The 27113-nt window shown below is 32.7% G+C and overlaps 1 protein-coding gene across 5 annotated transcripts in view; it reads right to left on the reverse strand.

Moving 5' to 3' along the window:
• The window catches only part of LOC106104283 (atrial natriuretic peptide receptor 2-like), a 145229-nt gene that overhangs the window by 20716 nt on the left and 97400 nt on the right, over positions 1–27113 (reverse strand). For 2 of the 5 annotated variants that reach the window (XM_013284287.1, XM_013284288.1), the window contains exons 2-5: positions 2987–3203; positions 1297–1411; positions 793–940; positions 184–382 (exon numbers count right to left, since the gene is read on the reverse strand). In XM_013284287.1, the coding sequence (XP_013139741.1) occupies positions 184–382; positions 793–940; positions 1297–1411; positions 2987–3203 (679 nt within the window). Of the gene's footprint in view, positions 1–183; positions 383–792; positions 941–1296; positions 1412–2986; positions 3204–4380; positions 4575–4659; positions 5707–27113 lie in introns of those variants that run through there. The other 3 variants (XM_013284285.1, XM_013284284.1, XM_013284286.1) reach the window with 3 other exon arrangements.

Raw genomic sequence — 27113 nt, forward strand, 5'->3', positions numbered from 1 at the left:
CCGAAATATGCTTTTCGTAGCGCAAGTTCGGCTCAAGTACTAAACCCAAATTTCTAGCCTCATAAACCCGCTCAATGCCTTCGGACCCCAAGTTTGAGTATGTCTTTACTTTTGCTTTGTTACCTCTGGCTTAAATACGTAGCCTTTACAGATAGATGTATAAAATGTTACAACATAGATTACCTTGAAAGGTTCTGTTCCACATGTTGCGGATTACTGCCGACCCATCTAACTGACCCCTCGGGTCGGCGGATTGGCTCAAAGTATCATTGAGAGCAAGAGCGTACAGCAACACAGCGTCATAGAATGCTGCAACGAATGTTGACACCATCTCCCCTTTGCCGAATGTATAGTTATACTTCGTAGCCGCCAGATCTTTTACCTGTAAACAATGTTTTTATTAACAACTATCCAGATGTTATAAAAAGGAAATATTTGTATGTATTGAAATAACTTTAAAACTACTGGGCCGATTTCAGTAAATAACATAGGTTTTTTTTTGTTACTTTTAATGTCACAGGGGCGAAGTCGCGATCAAGAGATAGTGCGAAAAAAAACTACAAAAATTGCAGAAACTCCGTAACCTGGATTAACAATTTTTATCGGTTTTGTATTATGTTACATTCTACGATACCTCTTTCGCTTCTACAACCTTTCCTTAGCGAACTACAACATTCGAATTTACATCTAGGAAGTCAATTTGACGTCATGGAATTACTGCTAGATGTTATGTGCCATTTATGACGTCACGGCACTGCTCATGCTTCACTTACGAGCTACATGTAGGCTGACCTTATCAGAGAACTCGAGGTATTCTTTCTTCTCTGGCGCTGGGCTGGTGACTGTCAGTACCGCGCTGTAGGCGCGTCGAGCTCGCTCGTTCCTTTCTTCTGTGTCGCCTTCTATCTTCCATGGTTCTTTTGATGATGCGGATGCTAAACTGTTTATAAAAGCGTCGATTAATAAGAAGTTCAGACTAGGAAGGAGAAAGTTCCTTTTATGTACGTTCCTTAGTCAATTAATAACATTTGCAACCGGAAGTAAAAACGGATTTCTCTATTAAATGTAAGCAATGCATTGGTAAATGCGAATGTCTATAAGCAGGGGTCGTTTCATTACTTTGGCCGATTCCCGTGGCTTGCTTCGCTTCTCACTTAATACTAATAAAAAACTTTTTACTTGTACCAGTGTATACACTTTTGTTGTAGTTTGCTCATGAGGGTGGCAACTTAGTTGTAAAACAAGCATTTTATCTTACTGTTCTTTTTTAATTTAATAAAAAAACTGATTATTTACTTAGAGAACAGTTCGATGTTGAAAAATACGTATTCTCCTGATGACACCATGTTTAGTTCATCAGCGGCGAGCATAATCTCCCTCACTGTGCTCGGGTTAGCGCAGACCACCACAACTGTAACAAGAATTACATTATTAATGCTGGCTTTCTGAAGATTCCATTTATTTTATCGTTATCTAGTGATTCATTAGAGTCAGGTTGACCTGATTTAGAACGGAGTTAAACTCAAGTTACGTAGTTCGGAAACGCATTTCATGAAACCGAACCAAAAACATTAACGAATAGTTAAAAGTAACTGGGAAACCGGTTAATAATAAAATGACAAAACTATGTCGAAATATACTCTTCCCTCTAATTATCTTTTAAAAAAGAGACATCTGTAATACAATTGTTTTGATTGGGATTTCACGGTTATGATAAAGTTATGACGCTGATGCGAATGAGACTTGGTGTTATTAAAAAATTGCTAACACAAACGTCTTTGAATATAAGATCTGTTAATCATCAAATTAATAACAAATTATAGAAAAATGTTTAAGGCACCTGAACTAAAAAATTTTGAATTACACAACTAAGTAAAGAACAACATCAGAGATAGAAAAATAGGTAGAAAAAAAAATGTTTTAGATTTTAATAAGTATTGCTCATTCACGATGGAATATTTTAAAGAGTTAATATAATTAGAATTGGAAATTATTTTTTATTGAACATTAGTCCTAATAAAATTGGAAATAACTGGTTTATTACCAAAGATTAGACAATTCATTTAGGAATCCACACAAAACACCAACGTCATATCGTAGCAGGAACAACTAAAAGTTTTAAATACTGAGACTCTTCCTTTGGGACGATTGTTCATTAAAGGCTTAATTGCTATATGAACTTCAACCACACGATCACTAGTGAAGAAAGCAACATTCAAATCAAATACTAAAGAATTTGCAACGACATTTTATAGTGCATATTTTTTAGATAATATTTTGTAGTTCCCACGAAGTATACCACGGTAGATAGCAGTGAGAAAGCCATTTCACATAGTCAGTTGCACTAATGTACACAATCGTAAATAATCAATTTACATACATTTGCATGAAATGGATAAGTTATCGAATTTATAATAGTTTTTGCCATGATATAATTAAAAAAAAAACTGAATTAGGAGTTCCAAAATTTTCTCCCACATTTAGTGCTGCACTAAGAGAGTTAAGTGGTAAAGACCACAACACACACAATAAATAAACACAAAGCATTTCTCTTAGTAAAATGACTGATAGAATCGAGATTAATATGTAACTGACTGTAACTGACTTCTTAAATGATAAAATCACGCTAAAACTTCAAATGGTATTAAAATTTTGACGTCTGCTGAATTGCATGGTTGTTTTAACATTAGGCTGTGAGTACAGTAGTTAAAAAGTTTTATTTAACATCAACATGGACCATCTAAATAAATTCTGATTCTTAAAACCCGTTTAAAGAAAGAATTTTAATTGCATTATTGAGTGGACCCGTAAATACTTTTGTTTTATGGTATTGAAAAATATAGTGGAATCCCAAAAATGCCGCATGAGATTGTGCAAGACACCACTTTTTAAAAATCCTATAATTTTTGTGTATATTTATATATCTGTAAATAGAAAGGTTTAAAATGAAACAGGTCATTTTGCTTTAGACGTTTCTCATACTCACTTCTCGTCATTAACGAGAGATTTGTTAGTAATTCCTTTATCACTGTTGTGTTTGTCACCGTTTCATCGAACGGTATATTTGGTATTGATGATCCTGAATTCTTCTTCAACAGGACGGTGAACACGGCACTAAGAGTGAGGTAACATGGACTGTTCCCCTTTCCAGATGCGGGGTCATTGTTGTGATAGAGCATACCCAGCTTACGCCAATTAAATTCCTGCAACAATAAGAAAATAAATACATTACGTATGTGTATATTTATTTCTAGGAGATAGAAAGAAAAGGTAAAGAAATTGAATATGTGATTCAAAAAATCATATCACTCAATAACTTCCTAATAATCGTATCACTGAGGACAAAAATTGAGAAGCATTAAAATATAGGTCTATTATAAAATAAAAAATATCTTATAACAATGTTGAAACAAACAATATACAAAATAACCAAAACAACCAAAGACAACAGAAATATCCCTTGATATTGAACACAATTCAATAATTACTCAAAGAAACCATCTGGGTGGATAAAAATTCAAGTCAAGTATTAGGTTAATCTATTAGAATCTGGTGTGTCAAAAGTTGGAGTACACAATTTGAATAATAAATAGTTAGCAGATAAAGATTTACATTTAGGAAGGTTGACATAACTAAGGAACAATTAATTGGAAAACACATTCTCGTTCTATGATACCTTATAGCCGGTTCTAATAAAAAAAAAATACTAGATAAATTGAATCAAAACCTTTAGTTTCAATGAAGCTTTGAGAATTCTGTAGAATTATGAACTAGCAAAACTAATATGAATATCGATGTAGTTAGTGTAGTTGTTTAATACAGAATCTAAACTATTCTGAATAGAAGTTGTGGATGTAACGCTTGAGTAACAAAAAGAAATAAAACATAAAAATGATACTTTCGATAATCTCTCTATCCTTCTCCCATACACGTGGGGTCAGTATCAGTCGAATATTTACATCTTCAATTGCAGCATATTTTATTACTGAACTGAATTTTATAACTGAAGGCAGTAAACTATTTTAAAATATCTAAGATTCCAATATTGTATTTTAGTTACACGTTATTTGAAAATATTTAACTTGTTGTAAACTTAAGTAAATAAATTAAAATGTAGTAAATAATCGTTCCATAAAGTTTTCCAGTCTTCTCTTACTAGTAATAAGTGTTTAGATTTAAATCCAAAACAAAAATGAAAATGGTAAGTAATTTTCTAATAATCAGGTGAAGAAAAAATGAGCAAGCCAAAAACCAGAACGTTTATAAAATAAAACACAACACACGTAAAAAAAAAACTTATTTTAAACCAAAAAAATAAATCACCAATAACACAATACAACACTCAGTACACAAAATTTTAAAGATTCACATTTTAATTACCTCAAAAACTTTTCTAATCGCTACCCCCGCTTGTGTATAGCTGCCCATCATTCTTGTGAGAGTTTGGTAGCTCGGATTTTTATATCCAAATGCTTCAGCCTGGCCACCAGCAGTTAATACTGGAATCCGCCATGGACCGGCATATCTGGCGACTGGGGCTATCACATATTCGCATCCTGGCCCGATAAATGCATCTACAAAGACATATATTTTGAAATCCAAAAATTTATGGTGAAAAATTATATTAAAGCGACATAAACATTACTTAGTAGTACTTACCAGCAGAACCATTAACGTAAAACTCAAAAGCTGCCAAGGGTCCGTCAACAGAAGAACATCTTGTATCTCTGTAGTCCACTAAAATTTTCCATCCTGGTAATGGTCCATCCTCCGTTGTTACTGCTACAGCTGCCATTTCTACTATTGGAAGGACTTTAGCTAGTGAAAACACTTGGGTAGGGTCTGCTGATAACAGTACTCCAAGTTTCACTATCTTTTCATCGAATTGATGTCTTTCGGGTCTTAAATTAAAATTTGTCCTTTTAACAAAATACGGACTACTCGCTAAGTCATGAGGGTATCCTATCGCACGAGTGTTGTCATAAATATTATTCAATACTAATAAATTTTTAGGATAATCTGTTGAATTTGTAAATTCTTCCTTATTTTTGTAATAATTGTAATATTTATCGAGATCTTGAGCACCACTATTGGTGTACTTTTCTGATGTATCTTCGGATTCTTCATGTAAAGAAGCACGGCCTTTTCTTAAATTCTTTCCATGGACTTTCAACTTTGATTGGCCAAGATTTATCCAAGGTTTTTCTCTATTAAATGTAAGTGACTTATCGTCTTTATCCGCTTTTATATTTACAGTATTTATATTAACATCACACGAAATTATCACATTAAAAAGACATACGTAGAAAATTATGAGGAATAATAAACTGGGTATTTTTACATTATTTATGAAATTATTTGCTTGCTTTTTAACCTCGTGTGTTTTAATATTGTCCATATATTGACTGTGCTTTGTCTCATTTTCAATATTTTTACCAACTGAATCTTCTTTATTGCGTCTTCTTTTGAAATTGGAGCGACTAGTGTATACCTTCTTTACTACCTTCCTAGTTTTTCTAAATATTCCACTGGTATTTTTAAGAAGTATCGCTTCCACGAACTTCTTTAACATTTTACTGCTGCGGTTTATCTCATTTTCTTGAATCACTTTGTTTTTAATCATACATTACGAACCTTTGATAGAAAAGTTATTAATGCGATGATCGTTGTTTTGCCAAAAAATATCAGAGTACGTTCGATTAGTTTTTTAATCAATAATTTTACGGTAACCTAACCAAGGATATAAAAACCTTGATATATTAAATAAATTTCTAATGTATGATCACACAAAACAGATTTATAAATACATAAATCAGAAAATTATATTATAGTATTACGTAATGCTAACAATATATGAATTTTGCCTAATAAGAATTAGGAAAACTATGCATATGTTACTGTAAATGTATGTTAACTAGGTAAAGTATGTATTTTTTTTTTATATCTGGTGACAAACGAACATGCGGCCACCTGAATCCACTGAAATGGAAAGCGACCGCTGCCCATAAACATCCGCATTTGCAGATGCGTTGCCTACCCTTAATTGACGGAGGAGACGCACATAAAGAGGACATTTCTTCTTCCTATGCGTTTCCTCCACCATCAAATCAAGTATAGGAAAGTATATATTTCCGAAGCTGTTTTAGCAATGTGTACTATTGTTTCAAGGTTATTAAATACACATATCCCGGTAAATGGACACATTCCCTGGTAATAACATGATATTCCAAAATGCGTACGAAACGAGTAATTCAAAATTAAAATGGCATTAACTTTGAAGTTTTCCTTAATATGTAATCGGGTTTCTACATCGGTGTATGCAAATCTGGAGTATTAAGAGATTAAGAGCAAATTTAAGTGGTAATATGACACGCACACGTTACGGTCAATTAAAAATGTATATATTTTTAAAATCGTTACTGAGTCACAAGGGGAAAGAATTTTAACGAACACTGTCACGACGAAGAGATTACGCAGTGTGATGAGGCTTAGGAAAGGAAGTTTTTTCATTTTATTTTATTTTTACCAACGAGCAAGTGACCATCTGAATACACCGAAATGGCGAAGCGCTGCCCATATACATCCGCAATTGTAGATATATTATCTACCCTTAATCTTACAGAGGAGACACAAATAAACAGGATATTCACCCTTCCTATGCGTCTCCGCCATAAATCCAGATGTTTGATACAATAAGAATTTGATTGAAGTAATTCATATTAGTTAATTCATAAGTTTATCGCAAATACGTCAAGAAGAATACAAAATTTTAATCATCTTTTTATAAATAAAAATGTATGACAAACACAGAGATTGACATCGATATAAGATTGTTGGAAGTTGCATTGGAAGCAATCAACTAGATAATATATGTTTCCTAGCTACTGACATTCAATATTTGAACGTAAGAGCTCTTTGTTTCCTATCTACATTATTTACATTGTTACATCAGTGTTTCCCTCATATTACAAATCATCCTGTCCCCCTCTAACCGCTTAAAATAATTGAGTCAGCGATATGTTATTATGTGGATATTTGAGCAGTATAAACTCACATTAGTTTTAACACGTTCCTGTTATAAATTGTTGCATCAATTATGCCGCTCCGCGTGTTATCATTATCATTGACCTTGGAATTAATGAGAGTGTTTACATAATACGTTCAACTTACTACACATTCCTATCAATTGCTTAGGAAGTACACCATATAGTTCATACTTTCATCTACACTATTATAGTGAAGCGTAAACACATACTTCTTTGTTGTCTAAGATGTCAGCAATGACAGCATATTTTTAAATAATTATTTTTTTAATAAAAAGCACTACACTTACGTCACGCTTTAGGCTATATATTTTCACGGAATTAAACTTAGGGGCTAAATATTTTTGATTAAAACCCTAATGTGGGAAAGAGACCATAAGTTGCTGCTAACATCAAGGAAACAAAATTGCCAAGGTTTGTCATGTCAAATCAGTTTGACATTTGCTATTTATAATTTGACAAATGTAACAATAAAATTTAATTTTTATAATTCCATGCGGATGAAGCCGCGCGGGAACAGCTAGTTACTTAATAAAATGAAATAAAAATACCTAAAAGCTTGATGTGATCGTGATTTATAAACATTGTTCTGTATGATATAATAAACATGTTACTAATTCCAAAAATGTATTCAGAAAATATTTGTATAAATTAATTAATTGGTGAAAATACTTATTAATTCGGAATTGATTAAATATGAAATTTAATACTAATAAAAGAAAATTGTAGATTAGAAGACACAGATAAAGATTACATAAATATTAAATGCCATTATTAAAATGGAATAGTCACCGTTCAAAATAATATCTCGTAATTAACAACATAAATTTCTATAACGACTTTTGCCTTTTAGGATCACATTAATTTTCATAAAAGCACTTCATACTTCAGCTTATAGATGGAATTAAATTAACTTGGTATTAAATTGCTTGGCACATTAGTGATTATGTTTTACTAGCTGTTGTTCGCGACTTTGTCCACGCAATATTAAGATAAAAAATTATCCTATAATATGCTTGTCTATGTCAGCTACCCTTCAGTGAAAGTCTGGTCGAAATCGGCCCATCCGTTTCAAAGACTGGCCGGAACTAACGCGGTTAGCGGACTAACAGAAAAAAAAAATCATTCGACTTTTGAAATCAGCGACGCAAATACATTATCTTCCTAAAATATGGCATTTTTCTTTTGATATAACAAACAGACAGTCCAATTTTATTATATATATAGATATAGATTACCTAAAAAAGTATTGGTTAGATAAAAGTAGTAAACTAAATTTTTTCAAACTGAAAACACACTCGAATATTGTATGCACAAAGTTTTATTAATTTAAATTTGAATTAAGTACATGTTGAAATATCTAAAATCTTTAAGAATAACACGTACGAGTACAAAGGTGTACTAACATTAATGGTTCAAAGAGAATTAAAAATGCGAACATTATATTACACTGAAAGGATCTCCATGAAATTTGTCATAGATTTAGGATAGTCTGGAACACATAGATTAAAAAGTAACGAAACAACACCGTGAATTAATTAGACCTCCCTTATTGTAGCTGTTATGTCTATATTGTACTATTACTATTACTTTGAAGTCGGTGTCAGTCAATGTTACTATACTTTCAATTGTCAATTGTTATGGTAAAAATGTAGAAAGCCTTACGTAGAAATATCACTGCGAACCTCGGCTAACACCGACATCTAAGTAATAATCTACACTAAGGGAGGTTAACATATTCAAGGGATTATTTCGTTACTTTTTAGTGTATTGTTTTTTTAATTTCAACAGTGGTAAAGCCCGCTTTAACATCTTCGCACGAATGGGCCGGCTCGCCCGGTGCAATACCACGACCACACAGAAAACAGGCGTGAACTGAAAACAATTCCGCGTTTTGTCTGATGAGTGTGGTGCCGGAGGCCTAATTTTAGTCCCTTTCCCTTTCCACCCTTTTCTTAAGAGGAAAGTATGGGAAGGAAAAATGGATTTGATAGTGGAGGGGACGCAAAGGAATGGGAAATGTCCTGTTAATGTGCGTCTCCTCCGTCAATGAAGGGTAAGCAACGCATCTGCAATTGCGGATGTTTATGGGCAGCGGCTTTCCATTTCGGTGATCGTGTGCCACCTTATTTTATATAAAAAAAAATCCACGCGAATGGAATCGCGGGCGAAAGTTAGTAACAAATATTATGATGTATGCTTTTGAATTGCCATCAAAGTCTAGTATAGCATTTGTACGCGACGTATTTTATTTCTTAACATTCTAGAAACACGTGATTGTTTTATAAATAAACAAGTAAATAAATTATGCAACATCCTGCATTCCTTAAGAATTACAAAACATTACTATTCAAGTAAAGCGTATCTATGATATATTATAGTGTGTGTTATTGTTTGTGGCCTTGCTATGTAGTTATGTCGATGTTAACGCTGTACGCATGAATTAATATGATTATGTACGTAGCAATAACAATAGGCTTACTATTATTATTTGGAACGAGATGTCGTTCGCAAACTTCGTTAGCGCGGATTGTTTTTTTAAAAATTCATCTATCTATTTATTATAGTGATTATAGAGTGTCTAAATAATTTAGATTAGTTTAACAATGCACTTCAAATTTAGTAGGGATGGGTTGTGTAAAATCAGTCACGAATCTTATCGATTTTCTATTTTTATTCTCATAGAAGTTGGAGTCGATAGATGCATAGTTATAACTTATGAATTTAAAAAAAACACTGTTTTCTCAAATAAAAAATGACCTGCAGTACCACTACAAATAATGAGAGTAAATAAATGTTTATTACTACTAAAGCCGTAAGTAATCGAATTGGATTTCGCTATTACATAAGAAAATAATAATTTTAGTTGAGTTCGATAAATATTTAAACCGAATATCGATAGTTCATAACTGTTCGCTGCGTGTTTTTCTCGTCACTACGATACCTGTCTATTAAGTAAGGCATTTTCCCTCGTACAAATTAAATTCGATACTTCATATGCGTCATTTATCGAACTAATCTATCTTATTTAGACAAACTATATTTTTATCGATATGTATTATATATGTATTGAAATAAGTCATTTTTATATATATTACACCATTAAAAAGCTACGTTATCAGTGAGTAACGTAGGCTATGTTTTTCGTTGTCTTCTAATTTTACAGGGACAAAGTCGCGAGCATCAGCTAGTAAATTAATAATTATAGATATGGATAGTAAGAACATTAATAAACTTTTATGACAACGATATGTAAATTTCAAAACTAAAAAACACAAGTTCAAAAATAAATTTACATGTACCGAAAAGTAACAAGTTTTGTTTCACATAACCGTGACTTTTCACTGCCGTTGCACTCAATTTTAAATATCATTAAAACAAGAGAGACTACAAAGATACTTTCGGGCAGTGGAAGCCGACGGTAATAATTTCATTTCTATGTCAAATCTCGATTTGGTCGCTGCGGCCATGAATTGGACGCGTGAACACACCTGCGCTATAAATAACTTGTGACTTTATATTTTTAGTAACAAGTTTTTATCATCGTAATAGATTATCCTAAATTGCATACCAATTAAGCGATTTATTACACGAGACCTCATGATGTGTACAACATAATTAGTTACTAGCTGTTGATCGCGACTTCGCACGCGTGAAATTATAAAATAATAATAAATATAGCCTATGTTACTCACGGATAACGTAACTTTTTAGTGGTGAAAGATTTTTTGAAATTTTCAAGCTATTTTAATACACACAAAATTTCAAATCTTTCCTCTTTATAATGTTAGTTTAGATGAGCTGTTGCTCGCGACTTCGTCTGCGTAAAATTGAAAAATAAACAAAATTATAGCCTGTGTGTTCTTACAGACTATCCTCCACATATATGCCGAATTTAATTGAGATCCGTTAAGCAGTTTAGGCTACAAACTCTAACAAACATCCATCTATATAAACCTTGGCATTTATAATATTATAGTATGATTACTCTCCGTCAACACGTACCGCTGTTATCACAGTGTCATCATAAGCATTTTATTCAAATAGGCATGTGCTACTCGTAACATTTCGAAAATATCGATAATCCGCTGCATCCGTTTTACCACCGTGATAAGTTAAAAATAACATTTAAATATCGTCCATTATAAGTGTTTTGAATTGTAATAAATGTTAATTAAAATGTATATAAACAATAAATCGTTAAAAATATTATTTTCGCATACACATTTTTGTCTCAAAACAGCCTTGATACCTACGTAATAAAACATTTTTAGTCAACAAGATTATAAATTTATATGTATTACGTATACAGACAATTATTATTATTAACCATTTTTCTCTTTAATTAAAGTATTATGGCCTTGTTTTTATTAAAGTAGTTTATTTTTAGACTGAAAACCGGATAATTAAGTGTGTAATGTTACGAAATATCTATATTGATACTTCTAGATACATGGACGCTATAGTTTTTATTTTTATGAACAATCTGTGATTTTATTGCACGAGGTCGAACCATTCTTTCCTTAAGCAACTTAGGGAACTTCTGACATCGTTGTGACGTTTTTAACTACTACATTTTTTAATGCAATGTACTCAAAATAAACTGAACAGATGTGATTCTGTTAACACTTTCTTATTATATGATGTGGCAACAAAAATTGTTGTTCTAGATGGTAAAGAACTTGGGCAAAATGTCGTTTATTGCGATAGTATGTAGAAATTACAAAAACGCAAAATATTTTTTTTACTTTATCGATAATAAATGTTTGCCACATTTTACATCACTACAGTTTTAGATACTCAATTATGATCAATTAAGACGATTTGTTCATTTTTCCTTGCGTTTCCACCATTTAAAATTTTAGTTTGTATTATAGATAATTGGATCGACACAATTTATCGATATGTACTACTTTACAATATTGAACGTCACTATGTTTTCTAAATTCAGTCTTATTATTATAAAGAAGTACTAAAGGAATAAATTGGATGTAGTTTTTTTGAGTAACTTAATCTATTTTTTAGTTTTTATTACATTTACGTGATGTTACGTATTATTTATTAATTCTTACTAATGTGAAATATTTTCTTTTTATGCAGTACCTATTAAAGAAACTTTATAAGTTTACATAGGTATACCTAAGGATTTCTCGTAACAGAATTCCCGAACAATTTTCTCGTGGGACGATATCAACGTTGCGCAAAGTTTGCTAACTCATCAGTTCGGACAGATGTCGCCAGTTGCGCACGAACTTGGCATCTCAGACAGGAGACTCAGATGTCTTTTAATTACAATTCCTATCAGTTGTTTACATAATTCAATCGTTAATTTATTTTATCAACATCAATATAATAAGCCAAGTAACTAATGCAAATTACTTAATATAAAGGCAGGTTTCCACTTCAAGAACACCAAAAATAGGAACACCCTTTAAATTATTACTCAAAATAATTTAAACATCAATTTTAAATGGTGAGACAAGCTGGGCCGGTAAGATAGGCGGTACTTTAAAATGACATAAAATAAATTATTTGGCGATTACCATTGGCTGCTCTGGACAAGACAGCTTTAGTAAACAAGAATCTTGTGACTTGTAACAATGGCTTTGTCGCTTTAGTATTATTTATGCCCATCGGGTCACGTAACTTTATCAGACTATAACAACATGTATTTCTACTATTTTTTCGGCAGTAGAGCTCACGGTGATGCCTAATTCTTAAAATAATTAAAAATATATATTTTACGTAACATTATGACCTCATTCAATCTTAAAATAGACAACGAGTCATGCACTCCTACATAACATAACAAATGAGCTATAAAGATCAACAAACTTGCGATGTTAGCAAAAAACATTGCGGTACAGTTTTTTTCACTGTGACAGTACCCGAATAGTTTGAGTATAGAAATAAAAAAGCTCAACAGTCCATTGCTCAGATATCAGACAAGGATAGTTGCATAGAGATTTATGTTTTGCAAAACTTTTTCAATTTTATGTTCAACTGCAAAGTCCGTGAGACGCATTTTTCAAATACTATTAGAACATATTGGCCAAAGGAGGTATGAATCACAGGGAACAAGAAGATTCATTAGTGTACACCGGTAGAGGTAGACTTAGAAAGAGATTGATTGCGTGAAAGGTGACTTGTACAAAAAGGGAGTGATGACAGATGCCGAATGATAGAGTTATCTGGAGGAATCAAACTCGCTGCGATGAGCCTAAAGGAGAACGATAAGGGGGAAGAACATTTCGGCCTTCGGCATTAAAATAAGAACAACTATAACATTTACTAATTTAAGCAAATTTATTAGTATTAATTCATCAGGTGGAATATACTTTTATACATCGTTACTTCGTTATCCTTAGACGAAATAATCAAAATTGGATTTAAAATTTTCAAAAGTTCAATAACCGACATCATTATGTATGAAATTATCTAAATTTTCCACAGTCTGTTGCACCGAAACACAAACTATATATAAAGACGTATAACGCATCAGTTCTCACGTTCAATCCAATTATATCTTAAAATATGGCATTAAATGCAAACCCGAATTAGAATATTCGTGTGAAAATAAAACAAAACAACAAATAATAGCTACATATCAAGTGTTATCATTTTAGATATTCAATCATGATTAAATTCCCATTATTTGTTATTTACTTTTATCCAATACTTGTTATTTTATCATCCAGAATTTCCAACACAAATACGTTTCACATCATTAATTAAAGCAGCCGTAATTCAGTGTTCGATATACACGAGCATATTATTACCATTTCGCGATAATCACGAAGTAAATTTCTAGAATAAGAGCGTGCGCACACCTTTGACTATCGCACGACTTTTTAGTCGCGCATTGAATCCTATAATCATATATTGAGGTGCGCACTACTCGATTTTAAGTTTTGCAACTAAACAGTTGAATGGACTGCGAAACAATCGACAATCACACAACAGTTGTGCGATAGTTTAGTCAAAGGCCCGCTTTAACAGTCATATTTTAATTTATACGGTTTACTTTAATATTATTCAACAGTGATGGAACCAGTATATCTGTTAAGAAAATTCAAAGATTGTGAAGTCAACCAATTCGGATAGGCCTAATTACTTGTTAGGCCAAGTCGGGGTGACTTAATTACCTTTATATTATTGGGTAGCTACACTTCTGAACACCCAGTAAATGTGCTGATGAAAAAAAATAAAAATCAACATGTATTACTATAGTTTTTATGAGTTAAAACTGTATATAACGGTTTAATGTGAATGTAACAACGTTGATAAGCAAAATGTCATGAAAATATAAGATTAATTTTCAATATTGCGCGGAGACAAACAATAAACTTTGTTAATTACGCGACAATTTGATTGGAATTGCCACGTCTAGGGAAATACAATCAACGTCGGTGACTTATTTAAATTACAGTTAATTATCATTAAATACCAATTTTAGACATAACCAAGGTTTTCGCGATATAATTCTATTCTTATTTCATGTAATTTTCTATTCCTAAGTAGGTTTTACTGATAATACAAGCCTCGTAAACATGTCCTTCCTTATCGGGTCAGGTATAATCAAGGAGATATTCTCAAAAATAAGCAGTCAAACAAGTCGTTTGCATATAAATGTCGAGGTATGGTTCACTGTAAGTCAGTTCCGAACTATAGTCGAGACCATTCAGAAGAAACAGTTGAAAGTGGAGGAGTGCGCAGTAGTGTAGTAGTGCAAGGAAATTTATACGTTAGAGAGTCTAGAATTTTTAATCTTGGATACCTGAGTTCAATTAGTTATGAATACGGTAAAAAGCATTGACCTTGATCGACCTTGGTAATAAATACGTTGTTATAACGAGAAATTTCATGACTGTTGAACCGATTCTAATATTCTTTTAACCAAATATTTTATCAGCGAGAAACATTAGATATTTTGCTCGGTCCCCTCAGTAGAAATTTAGTAAAAGGCTTAAGTCAAGCAATAGGTTTATTAAGTACTTTTGATATTTCTTCAATTATATACAAAAACAATAAGTTGTTGAATTTCATTTTAACATTAGCTGTTCCCGTGTGGCTTCATCCGCAAGACATTACATAAACTTTTTTTTTTTTTATTATTTACACTAGCTGTTCCTGTGCGGCTTCATCCGCATGAAATTATGAAAATTTTATTTTATTGTTTACATTTGCCAAATTATCAATGTCAAAATGCACAACAAAGCTTGGCGATCTTGCTTCCTTGATATTGGCAGCAACTTACGGTCTCTTTCCCACATTAGGGTTTTTGTCCAAAATATTTACCCCCTAAGTTTAATAGCGTGAAAATATATAGCCTAAAGCTTGACGTAAGTGTAGGGCTTTTTATTAAAGAAAGAATTGTTCAAGAATATGTTGTAGTTGTTGACATCTTAGGCAACAAAGAAGTGTGTGTTTACGGTTTAATATATTAGTATCGAGTATAGAGTATAGATCGAAATACATATAGGATAAGAAGTCTAGATAAACCAACGTATGCGATAAGTTGAAACGGTTTTCTAACATTAGATATGCAGTGTTCCGAAAATAACACAACAATAAGTGGTCACGTTGTCATTGTTTAAGTCGAACTGCGTTGTAAATATCGTCATTAGTGATCGTTACTTTTTTATTTTTATGGCTTTAGATGACGTAACAAAGAAGGATGTTTCTTACCATATATGTACCTGATTTGTTTAACAAAATTTTATTCTATTAATATCTTCAAGGAAAATGTAATCTTAATCTGATAACTTAATAACATTAAACGTAAATTATTATCTTGTTTTTGCATTAATGTTATAATTAGTTCTAATACTAACTGTTACTTTCGACTTTGCCCGCGTTGAACTAAAAATATAGCCTATGTTACTCAGTGATACATAGCTTTGTAGTGGTGAAGAATTTTTAGAAATCTATCCTGTAGTTTTTGAGTTATTTCAATACATACAAAATAACAAAAATACAAATCTTTCCTCTTTATAAAATTAATATAGACTACTAGAGTCGATAGATTGCTATTATTGTTTGTCAGTATCTCAAAAACTATTGAAATTAATTAAAAAGAAACAAAAAAGGATTTGCCAGTATTATTATTAGTAATTCTGTTCTCTGTTTTATATATCTGTATAGATGTATATCGCAATATGCAGGCAGAAAACGCAATTTTCTGCCCAACGCTCTACATATTCTTATCGGCGTCGCATTGCAATCCAAATAACGCGATATTCTTGCAACATTAGAATATGACTACTGCGATTCAAGATTGTTTCGAATATACATTATGCTGATATTTACTATCTCTTCGCTATTAACTACATGTTTATTTACATTTGATCTAGTTGTAATCTTTGTATTAACGGCAGTAGTATGACGACTCAACTTTATTCTGTCATTGTATATGTTTGCAAATAACTTCCATGATTCGAGTTTGTTTTTTGAATTGAAATGTGCAATAGCGTAATGGTTTGGGGCACTGACTACCGATCTTGCGATCGAGGGTTTGAATCCCGCTATTCGATTATTGTCATGAGACATATCCATAAATCAAGAGCTTAGTTGGATTGGTTAAATGAAGTATTAGTAAATTAACAAAAATCTACTTGTATTTTACATTAAAAAAAATTAAATAGTAACGTTTTGTCTTTTAACATTCATATCTATACTATTATTATAAGCGTAAACACACACTTCTTTGTTGCCTAAGATGTCAGCAATTACAGCATATTTTTGAATAATATTTTTTTAATAAAAAACCCTACACTTACGTCACGCTTTAGGCTATATATTTTGACACCATTAAACTTAGGGGTAAATATTTTGGATAAAATCCCTAACGTGGGAGAGACCATAAGTTGCTGCCAACATCAAGGAAGCAAGGTTGCCATGCTTTGTCATCATGACATTTGCAATTGAATTTGACAAATGTAAACAATACAATAACATTCATAATTTCATGCGGATGAAGTCGCACGGGAACAGCTAGTTTATCTTAAATTGCAAACAATGCAGGCAAGAATATAAAGAAATGACTCACATCCTTAGCATTTGATAAAAACTATTCTTGTTAAAGGTTTCAAATGACAGTTAAAGTATGGTACACATATGTAGTTATATTCAAATTTGCAAGGGATTATCACACTCGGTCGCTGCTAGCTAGGTAATCGAATAACACAATTTGCAAAATGAACCTAATCTCTTGGTTATAGGGTTGTGTTTTGTTTATTCCATTAGATCTAATTCATAAAAGCTCCCAAAGAGACTTTGTCTTTGTTCCACGTCAACATCTTAATCCAGTTCCAAGTTCCAACTTAAATAGTTCCGTAATGTTTGCTGATAGAAGCTTGTTCGTGCGCGTGTTCTGTTCCACGTGATTACCTGTTTCAGTGGCGGATACCTTTTCATTAAGTATATCTGTACTATCCTTTGACTATACTAATATAGTAAAGCGAAACACACACTTTGTTATGTAGGATGTTAGCAATCACAAAATGTTTTTCGTTTTTTTTTTATAGCAACTTCTATACTTACCACATGTTTTAAGCATGACAACACATTTCTTTAAAACTATCATTAAATACGTTTGTATTACAAGGTTTTTATTTTAAAGATAACATTTATTAATACAATTAATATGTTATAAGTCATTTTGTAAAGTGAATTCTTCTAAAAAGTAATCAAGAGCCTGCAAACACCTGAAACTAAACTATCGCACAACTGTTTATTCTCGCTTTGAATCCTATGAGCTTATATAGAGTTTCGTTACTTATAAACAATTGAATTTGCTGCGAAATAATCGACAATCGAACAGTTGTGCGATAATTTATTCAAAGGTGTGCCTGCTCTATATCTCAACTTGACTATCATTACATTACTGACAATCAGAGTTATTGCCTATATTTTATTAGTTTTTTTTTTTAATATAAGTTATCACACAGACATCCACGTAAAGCTCATTAACTGAGCATACTTGAAGTATTCAAATTGTCCCCCTCGTGCCGTATGCGCATAAATTACAAAACGATAATGTTGAAAAATGTAAAACAATTGCTGATTTATTCAGCTGTGAGCTATTTTTAACATTATAGTCACACATAACTAAGGCGGTGGGGTTATGAGAAGGTCACGGAAACGCGCGTGCACACTGGAGGAAAAAAGCGCCCGGTTTAAAGTAAGCGTTTCGCTGACAAAAATCGAGCATTAGTCGCAGCCAAGACATACGTTTTGGGTATTCAAAGATAATTAACTTTCCTTTTGAATTCCAAAGAAATCATTCTTTATTCACGACGTAGGACAATTTATTCAACATTAAAAAATAACATAAGCGTAAATTCCATGAGTATATTAAGGTTTTTACCCAAAAATTTCAAATTTCATAAATCAAATTAGTCGTCATTAAAATCTCGCTTTATTCGTGAGTATAAACCCAACAGTGCACCAAACACAACTAAAACGTTAAAAAGATATGATTTAAAAAGTCAATAAAAAACGCAAAACGTGGCGGTTTTTGTTCAATGTAAAGGGGCCTTAAGTCACGTATAAATCTATTATTTGAAAAATTTATTTCTGGTCGAACAAACCGGCTTGTGATCGTTTCAACGCGATAATACTGTTTACAGTCGAGCCAACTCGAGTCGTGTGAACTGTTATCAAGCGACGCCGACACTGTTAACAATAAAGGCTTCCTTTTAAGTTTGATGTATTACGTTTTACCGTTTGACTATCTACGAGTATACTATTATAATAAAGCGTAAACACACACTTCTTTGTTGCCTAAGATGTCAGCAATTATAGCATATTTTGAATAATTATTTTTTTAATAAAAACCCTACACTTGCGTCACGCTTTAGGATATACATATATTTTAATGCCATTAAACATAGGTGGTAAATATTTTGGATAAAAACTCTAATGTGGGAAAGAGACCATTAGTTGCTGCCAAAATCAAGGAAGAAAGATTGTCATCATGTCATGTCATTTTACATTTGCTATTGATAATTTGATAAATGTAAACAATAAAATAAATTTTTCATAATTTCATGCGGATGTGGCCGCACGGGAACAGCTAGTCATTTATAATACTTTACTCAATCACTTAGAAACTCACGTAAATTTATTGAATTTTTAATTTATTTCAAAAGGAGATTGAGAACATTTTATTTCTCAAACCGTCTTCAAGTTTTGTTACCTCAAAACTTTACTCTTGCATTTTAAAGATTACTTAAAAAACTACTAAAATATATTAAAATTTAAGCAACTAAGGTAAGATTATATTATAGAATGAAATGCAAAAAGCGATAGCAAGCGTCAGAAATGTCAGCAGTTTACTTCTAAATAAACGAGGGTTGATTGAATCAACGCTCGTAATAAGCGTCCTTTTAGGGTATAATGTAAGGAAATGAGACCTCCGAAATATCCGTTACGTAATTGGGACGTATTCGTAAATATGAATTATTCTTGCATGGTTCGTTTTTCTTGAGTATTGTTGTTGAAAAGTATTTCCGATTTGTTTGTATTGATTTTTGCTGTTTCTCTTGAAGAGGCAATAACAGCTTCACCGAACTTGAGGTGGCCAAACGCAGATGGGGCTTAGCCTAAAGCTTGTTTATAAATAACTAAGCTGGAAGGCTCCCTCAGGAGCTTCGGCTCGGACCGTTACTTTGTTATTTTTACCGTCTTTATACAATCTTACTAATATTATAAATGCGAAAGATTAGATGGATGGATGTTTGTTAGAGTTTGTAGCCTAAACGGCTGAACAGATCTCGATAAAATGCGGCATAGATGTAAAGGATTGTCTGGAAGAACACATAGGCTACTTACTTTTCTTTTTTTTAATTACAAGCGGAGGGAGTTGCGGACGAAAGCTAGTTTTTAAATAAATGTCAAAACGTGTTTCTTTTTTTCAAAATAAATTGCTAACAAAATACGTCGAACAAATTTCAAACAACCCACTAGTTTTATTAACACAAACGGAAAGGACTTATAACTCTAATATTTATAATAAAATAATAATTAATATTTATAACTCTATAATGATATATATGAGATACGAAATGAGTATATTAAAGGAAGTTTGAGAGTAGCCCCAGTGGTTGAGAAAATAAGGAGTAAAAGGTTAGAGTGGTATGGGCATGTTATGAGAAGGGATGAATCGCGTGTAACAAGAAGGATGTTAGTTATGAATGTGGATTACATCGGTAGAGGTAGACCTAGAAAGAGATGGATGGATTGCGTGAAAGGTGACATGATCAAGAAGGGAGTGATGACTGAGATGACGGATGATAGAGTGCTTTGGAGGACGAATACCCGGTGCGCCGACCCTACGGGAGTAGGATAAGGCAAGGGAGATGATGAACTCTATAATGATATACACGCACTAAGCTAATAAATTTTGTTCAGTGTTTTATCCTATTTTAATATGTCGAAAAGAAGATTTTTTATATAAACTTTAATAACTAATAATAAAAGACTCTTTTCAGCTGCTAAATTTAGATCTCATTTGTTTTTATAAATAATTCATTGACGTCATTCGGTTTTATAATATTCATTGCGTTAAAAATACAACATGTTAGTGATATTTAGCGATTTTAAAATATTTATTATGCATTAATTAATCGTTAATTAAAACAGTCGTAAGCTCGGAACATTTTACGAAATTCTCGTGACAAATGACTCGACACGACCGTAAAGACTCGCGGTATTTGAAAGTATTATTCTTTTTGTTTGTGTAAGGTATTGGAGGGCTTCCTTTACCATAATTTGCTTGTGTATCATTTGCTTGCTTGGAAGTCAACAGTGTGGCCATACACTAGCCACACTGTTTACTTGTGTCATGCTGTCACGCCAGCAAGTTAGTCGTATCCGAGCCACCGATGGGAGCGGACGTCCCAAGCATACAGTACAGAAGGGATAGAAAGGGGAAGAGATTTTGAACTTGTTATACGTTGTACTAGCATAGCCCCACACTCCGTCCGCGTAAGATTAAAAAAGAAAAGTAATTTTGCTATGTGTTCTTTCAAACTATGCTCTACATCTATGCTAAATTTCATCGAGATCCGTACATCCGTTTAGGCGGTAAACTATTCATCCATTCATCTAAACTTTTACATTAGTAAGATATCTATTCCAAATTTTAGATCAGTTAAATTTAAAACAGATATACTAATATGTTATATCTCTCTTCAAAACAAACTCTGGTGATAGTAACAGAGGAATCGATTCGACCTTTCCATATTCTTGATACGTTCGAGAGAACTTGTTTAAGTATTTAATGATTCCAATTATAAACTCGATTGCAACAATCTTATTGCGATTTCCATATTAAAATATTTCTTAACTTTATATTTATAAATAACTAAAAAGGGAAGGGATACCTTATTGGACAAAGCGACTTTGTGTCCTAAGGTGAACCAGTAAATCGATTTCAAATATTACTTTCAGAAAAAGCATAGATTATTATTGTTTATTGCGACAATCGCAAAATTTTAACCCTACTGTGAGTGTGGGAGAAAGGAAATAATAATAAAATATAGCTAGAATTATATTATACCTAAAGGGACAAAATCTTACGACCTCTCTCAAGTATAGCGCAGGTGGACGATAGCGTGACGATATCAGAGAATTTCCTCCAAAACGAACCTTAAAAAGGGTTCCGGTTATAAATAGGATTGCGAAAAAAAAGAAAATTCAGACGGAAATGCTATGAATGTTTCTTTTTATAGTATTCGTTATTATTACTGAATCTTGTAACGCTTTCTGAATAGAGAATATGATATTTTTACGTTCATTTGTTTATTAATTGTTTTAAATGTTTAAATAAATTTACGACAAAGACCGTTATTAGCGCAGTTGTAAAGTACTTAACCGGACCGAATCATATTTACGTCCAGGTTCGATGATGATTTTTTAATTGCTAAATACCGACTTTCTTACCTGCACATATCGCCAAAGATATTCAAAGATATATGTAAAGTCAATGGCGACATCTGTAAACGAGCTAACGACGATAGCGAGATTCAGATTTCAAATAAGATGCAAGTCAATGACCTCGAACTGTCAAAAAATCAAGAAAACGTTTTCGTAAATATATTTTAAGCTGACTCTACTTATTAAGATGATTGCTTAGACGTCCTAATAGCGCGGGTTCATGCACTTTCATATTTAGAAAAGCATTGTAACTATTCTTATGGTATATATTCTAATAGCTTTCGCCTGCGACTCCGTCTGCATGGAATTAAACAAAAGTATCCTACGTGTTCTTCCATACTATGCTAAACTTCATCGATATCCTTTCAGCAGCTTACGCTACAAACTCTAACAAACATCCATCCTTACAGAGTTTCGTAAGATATGAAGGGTATATAGTCTTGAGATTTTCTTTTATACCTACTCATATAATATGATAATTTTGTTTAATTTAGCACCGCATTACTTGTTATTAAATACACGATATTTATATATTTAAATATACTATTAAATCATCTTTCCCCATTTATATTCCAGTCGCGTTTGCGTATTGTAAATCATTCAATGTTTCTTACTAAGTACACTCACGTAATGTGCCCAAAACGTACTGTCTTTTTATAGCGCGTACGAAGTCATATGTAATGACATGTCTATTTTTAAGTCATGATTACGAGCAAGTGTCGCCCACATTGCCAAAGAGTATCGGTGAGTGATTGAAAACATTATCCTATACTAATGTTAAATAAATAATACATAAAGAATTTAATATATATCCAATATTCTCAATGTAATGGGAAACATTGCACCTGCATATCAGCGAATAAACTCAAATATATGTGTGGATTTTTCGCCTATGTGTTCTCCCTGACTTTGCTTTAAATCTATGTCAAATTTTTATTGAGATATTTTCGTCAAACATTCATCCATCTAAACTTTCGGATTTATAATACTAGTAATCATAAACAGTTAGCATGTATTCAACACAAAGAAATTAGAGGCGTCTTATTTAGAAAAGGGTACGCTTTATTCAAATAAAGGCTAACATTTGTCTATGAATTAAATTATTATTTAATATAATGTTTAACTAGACTAGTCAACTAAACAGAAGTACGCATGTCTTTTTAATAGGTAGTGTCCTAAAATAGACTAATGCCTTTAAAGTTTGCATGAAGAAAGTGTTTGAGATTCGTTTCGCAATTCCTCTGAAACTCTTGTTAAATTTAGATAGTGCAACTCAAACAACTTCCTCCATGATTCATTTGCAAAACCAAACTGTCTGACATCAGCAGGAAGCGGTGTTTAAAATCTTACGTATTGTATAAAAATAAAAAGATATTGGCTCATACCTAGCGGTGATGTTATTGATGGTAGTAAGATGCGTCAAGTTACGGTGCATTTCCACGTAGCGGCTAGTCGTGACCGCGACAGTGGTGCGACACGTGATTAAACAAAAATCGATCGAACGTGCTTGGAGTCGCGTGGATATTCTCTAAGTGGAAGCGGGGCTTGCGGTCAATAATAGACAATTAATTTTTTTTTTAAGTTTTAACGTATGTTGCCTATATTCAACACTGGGTCGATGATTACATAACATTTTGTTATACTTTCCTTCAGTTGGTACTAAATTGTGTACTATTTCTTTAAAGCGTAAGTTTATTTAGATCAATGTACGTCCTTTTAGGATATAATTTCTTTATCTCATAAATAATGCCACCTAAATGACCTTTGATAGTTTTGATATGCATTTTATAAAGTCTTCCCATTGAAGATTCAAATATTTTCATTATTAACATATAGAAATACTTGTTCCACAAAGGTGAGCATGCAATATCAACTAGATAGAACGAGCAGATAGATTTTCCCAGGAACCTACTATATTGCCTCTTCAATATAAAGCCATTCAGTTGCGTATGCATATAGAATATCCGGTCCAGTTACAATAGAACTTTACGAACTTTCGAATTTCAAGAGGTTCATTTTACACGGTTTCGCTGAAACGTTCTAATATTCAAACTTTGTGTTTATTTTACTAACACTAGAAGCAAAGAATTTCACCTTTTTAAATTGTTTTCATTTTTTTTAATAAGAATTAAAAAAAACATGCGGTTATAATAATGGTGTGATGTCCAAACGCAGGTTTATACGGTTAATAAGTACAGTCTCAGTGAATTAAAAATAATATGTCCTTGCCAAATTTGATCGAGACCTGTTGAGCCATTTAGACATACTTAGTAACATCAATCCATCTAAACTTTTGTAGTAAAGTATAATTTTAGAAGAGATTTCCTGTGCCTAATATTATAACTAAAACTAGCTGTTCCCGTGCGATTTCATCAGCATAAAATTATTTTATTGTTAACATGTGTCAAATTGTCAATTGCAAATGTCAAAATGACATGACATGATAAAAACCTGGCAATCTATCTATTTCTTGTTTATGGCTCTCCCACAGCGGATTGGGCCAGTGTCAAGTAACCTGGCAATCTTGCTTCCTTGATGTTGGCAGCAACTTATGGTCTCTTTCCCACATTAGGGTTTTTATCCCAAATATTTACCCCTAAGCTTAATGGCGTCAAAAGATATAGCCTAAAGCGTGACCTAAATGTAGGGCTTTTTATTAAAAAAATAATTATTGGAAAAAAATTTATGATTGCTGACATCTTAGGCAACAAAGAAGTGAGTGTTTATGCTTTATTATAATAGTATAGATAAAACAAATAACGCGTAAAGCCGTTTTTTCATTAATAACATTTTAAAGTACCAATGCTTTGGCTAATTGATGTTTAGTTAAAATAATGCTGTTGAGCGAATTCACATGCACGAAAATCATAGGTCATTGTCAAACGTAATTAAAATTCTTGACTAAAATTACAATAACATTGATAATTGATGAAGGTTTAGTATTCGAATGTGTGAAATGTGTTTTATAAGTTTGACGTCAATACTAAATTATGAATTCATTTAATATGTTTTAACATTTTAAATCTACATATGTTGGTTTATAACATTATTATTTTAATAAGCATAATGATTTGTCGCATGTGATTAATAAATAATAAGACTTACTTTTAAAAATCTTCGGAAATGATTATTATTATCGAACCATTTTTAATTACCTTAATTTAATATTTTTTTTTTCGGCAACTAAGTGTGTTAGAATTTGTGTGTTAGAGCCTAAACTAAGAGCGTGCGCATAAAACTAAAATATCCCACAACTGTTTAGTCTCGCTTTGATTCCTACATATTAAATGAAGAAGCGCACACTACTCGAAGTTTACTTGTAGTACTAAACAGTTTTTTTTTTTTTCATATCATAACATGGCAAACGAGCAAGCGGCCACCTGAAATCGCCAAAATGGCAAAGCGACCGCTGCCCATAGACATCTGCAATTGCAGAAGCGTCGCCTACACTTATCCGACGGAGGAGGAGACGCACATAAAGAGAATATTTCCTTTTCCTATGCATCTCCTCCATCGTCAAATCCGCTTCCCCTTCCCATCCTCGCATAAGAAAAGGGTGGTAAACCACCACAACACTCATCGGACGAAACACGTCATTGGTTCCATTTCACGCCTGTCTTCTGTGTGGTCGTGCCACCGGGCGTGCCGGCCCATTCGTGCTAAGATGTTAAAGCGGGCACTACCCCTGTCAAAAATGTGTTGAATTGGCTGCAAAACAATCGACAATCGCACAACAGTTTTGAGATAGTTTAGTCAAAGGTGTGCGCCTGCTCCGAATTATTTTCGCCGAGTTCTATCAATCTATTTGTATTCTTCCCAGGATTGTAATAAGGTTAACAATCAAACTTTAATATTTAAAAACGTACGACTAGTCAATTGAAATCAATAGTTTTTTTCGCTAAAATTGTTTTAAAAGTTACTGTGCTGATATTAAGCTACCGCATGGATGGAATACAAATAAAGAAAGCAATCATAGCTCTACGTGGAAATGCAATTTTCGATTAACAATTTCAGGTAATGGAACGTCAGACTGAAGAGGACATCTCATTCAGGATAGCTCGATAAATGGTTATTGGAAATCCTGTTTTTTGAATCTCACTAATATTAAAAATGCGAAAGCTTGGATGGATGTTTGTTAGTTTGTAGACTACACAGATCTCGATGAAATTTGACATAGAACTAAGTATATTCTGGAAGAAGGAAAACCGAAGCGATCTAAGAGTTCGGTATTCTCCCAATCCGGTAGTAATAGCCATGTAACGGCCCGAGCCGAGGCTCCTGAGGGAGCCCTCGAGCCTCGTTACTCACAAAAGAGGTTTAGGCTAAGCGCCATCTACGCTCGGCTACCTCAAGCTCGGTGAATCTGTAAATGCTTCTTCAAGGGAAACAGTGAGAACTCGGTCAAAAATAAAAAAAAAATATAGGTTTCCTTAATTCCACGCGCATGATGTCGGTGGCGAAAGCTAGGCATTGTAAACTTTTATTCGCAAAGATTAAATTTATAATAAAGATGTATTTTTTCTTTCCAAAGAGCGTATTTTCCTGTTGTTCTTGTTATAACTTTCCATCAAATTAAAGTATGTACATAAAATATGGGAAACGTAAACGAGAATTTGTGAATGGCACAAAATTTTTCCTTTCCTTTTTCCTCCGATTCTTTATTTAAATTCTTTACATATTGAACAATAAATATTTAATGCTGCCGTAAAAATTCTAAATTGGACAAAAGGCCAATTGTCTAAATTCACGAGGGCTCAGCGTTTTTTAGACACGATAAACCACTCAAGTCCGGTCTTCTTGAGAAAAAAGGTTCGTTTATGATTTATGAAAGGGCGCTTTGTATGAAAATATTTCAAAAGCAGTCACCGTGATAGTAGAAAATAGATCTGGAATGATAAACTAGTACAGGACTTGCTGTCCTTTGTTATCAAACCCGGGCTTAAATAAAAATATTGCGAAAAAATCCATTCCACTTATCTTTCTTCTTACTAATATAATGCGAAATTCTAGATGGAAGTATGTTTGATGGAGTTTGTAGCTTAAATTGCTGAACAGATCTTGATGAAATTTGGCATACATAGGATAGTCTGGAAGAATACATATGCTACTTACTTTTTTTAAATTCACACG

Source organism: Papilio polytes, unplaced genomic scaffold, assembly GCF_000836215.1.
Source record: "Papilio polytes unplaced genomic scaffold, Ppol_1.0 DF823691.1, whole genome shotgun sequence".
Classification (NCBI taxonomy): Eukaryota; Metazoa; Arthropoda; class Insecta; order Lepidoptera; family Papilionidae; genus Papilio; species Papilio polytes.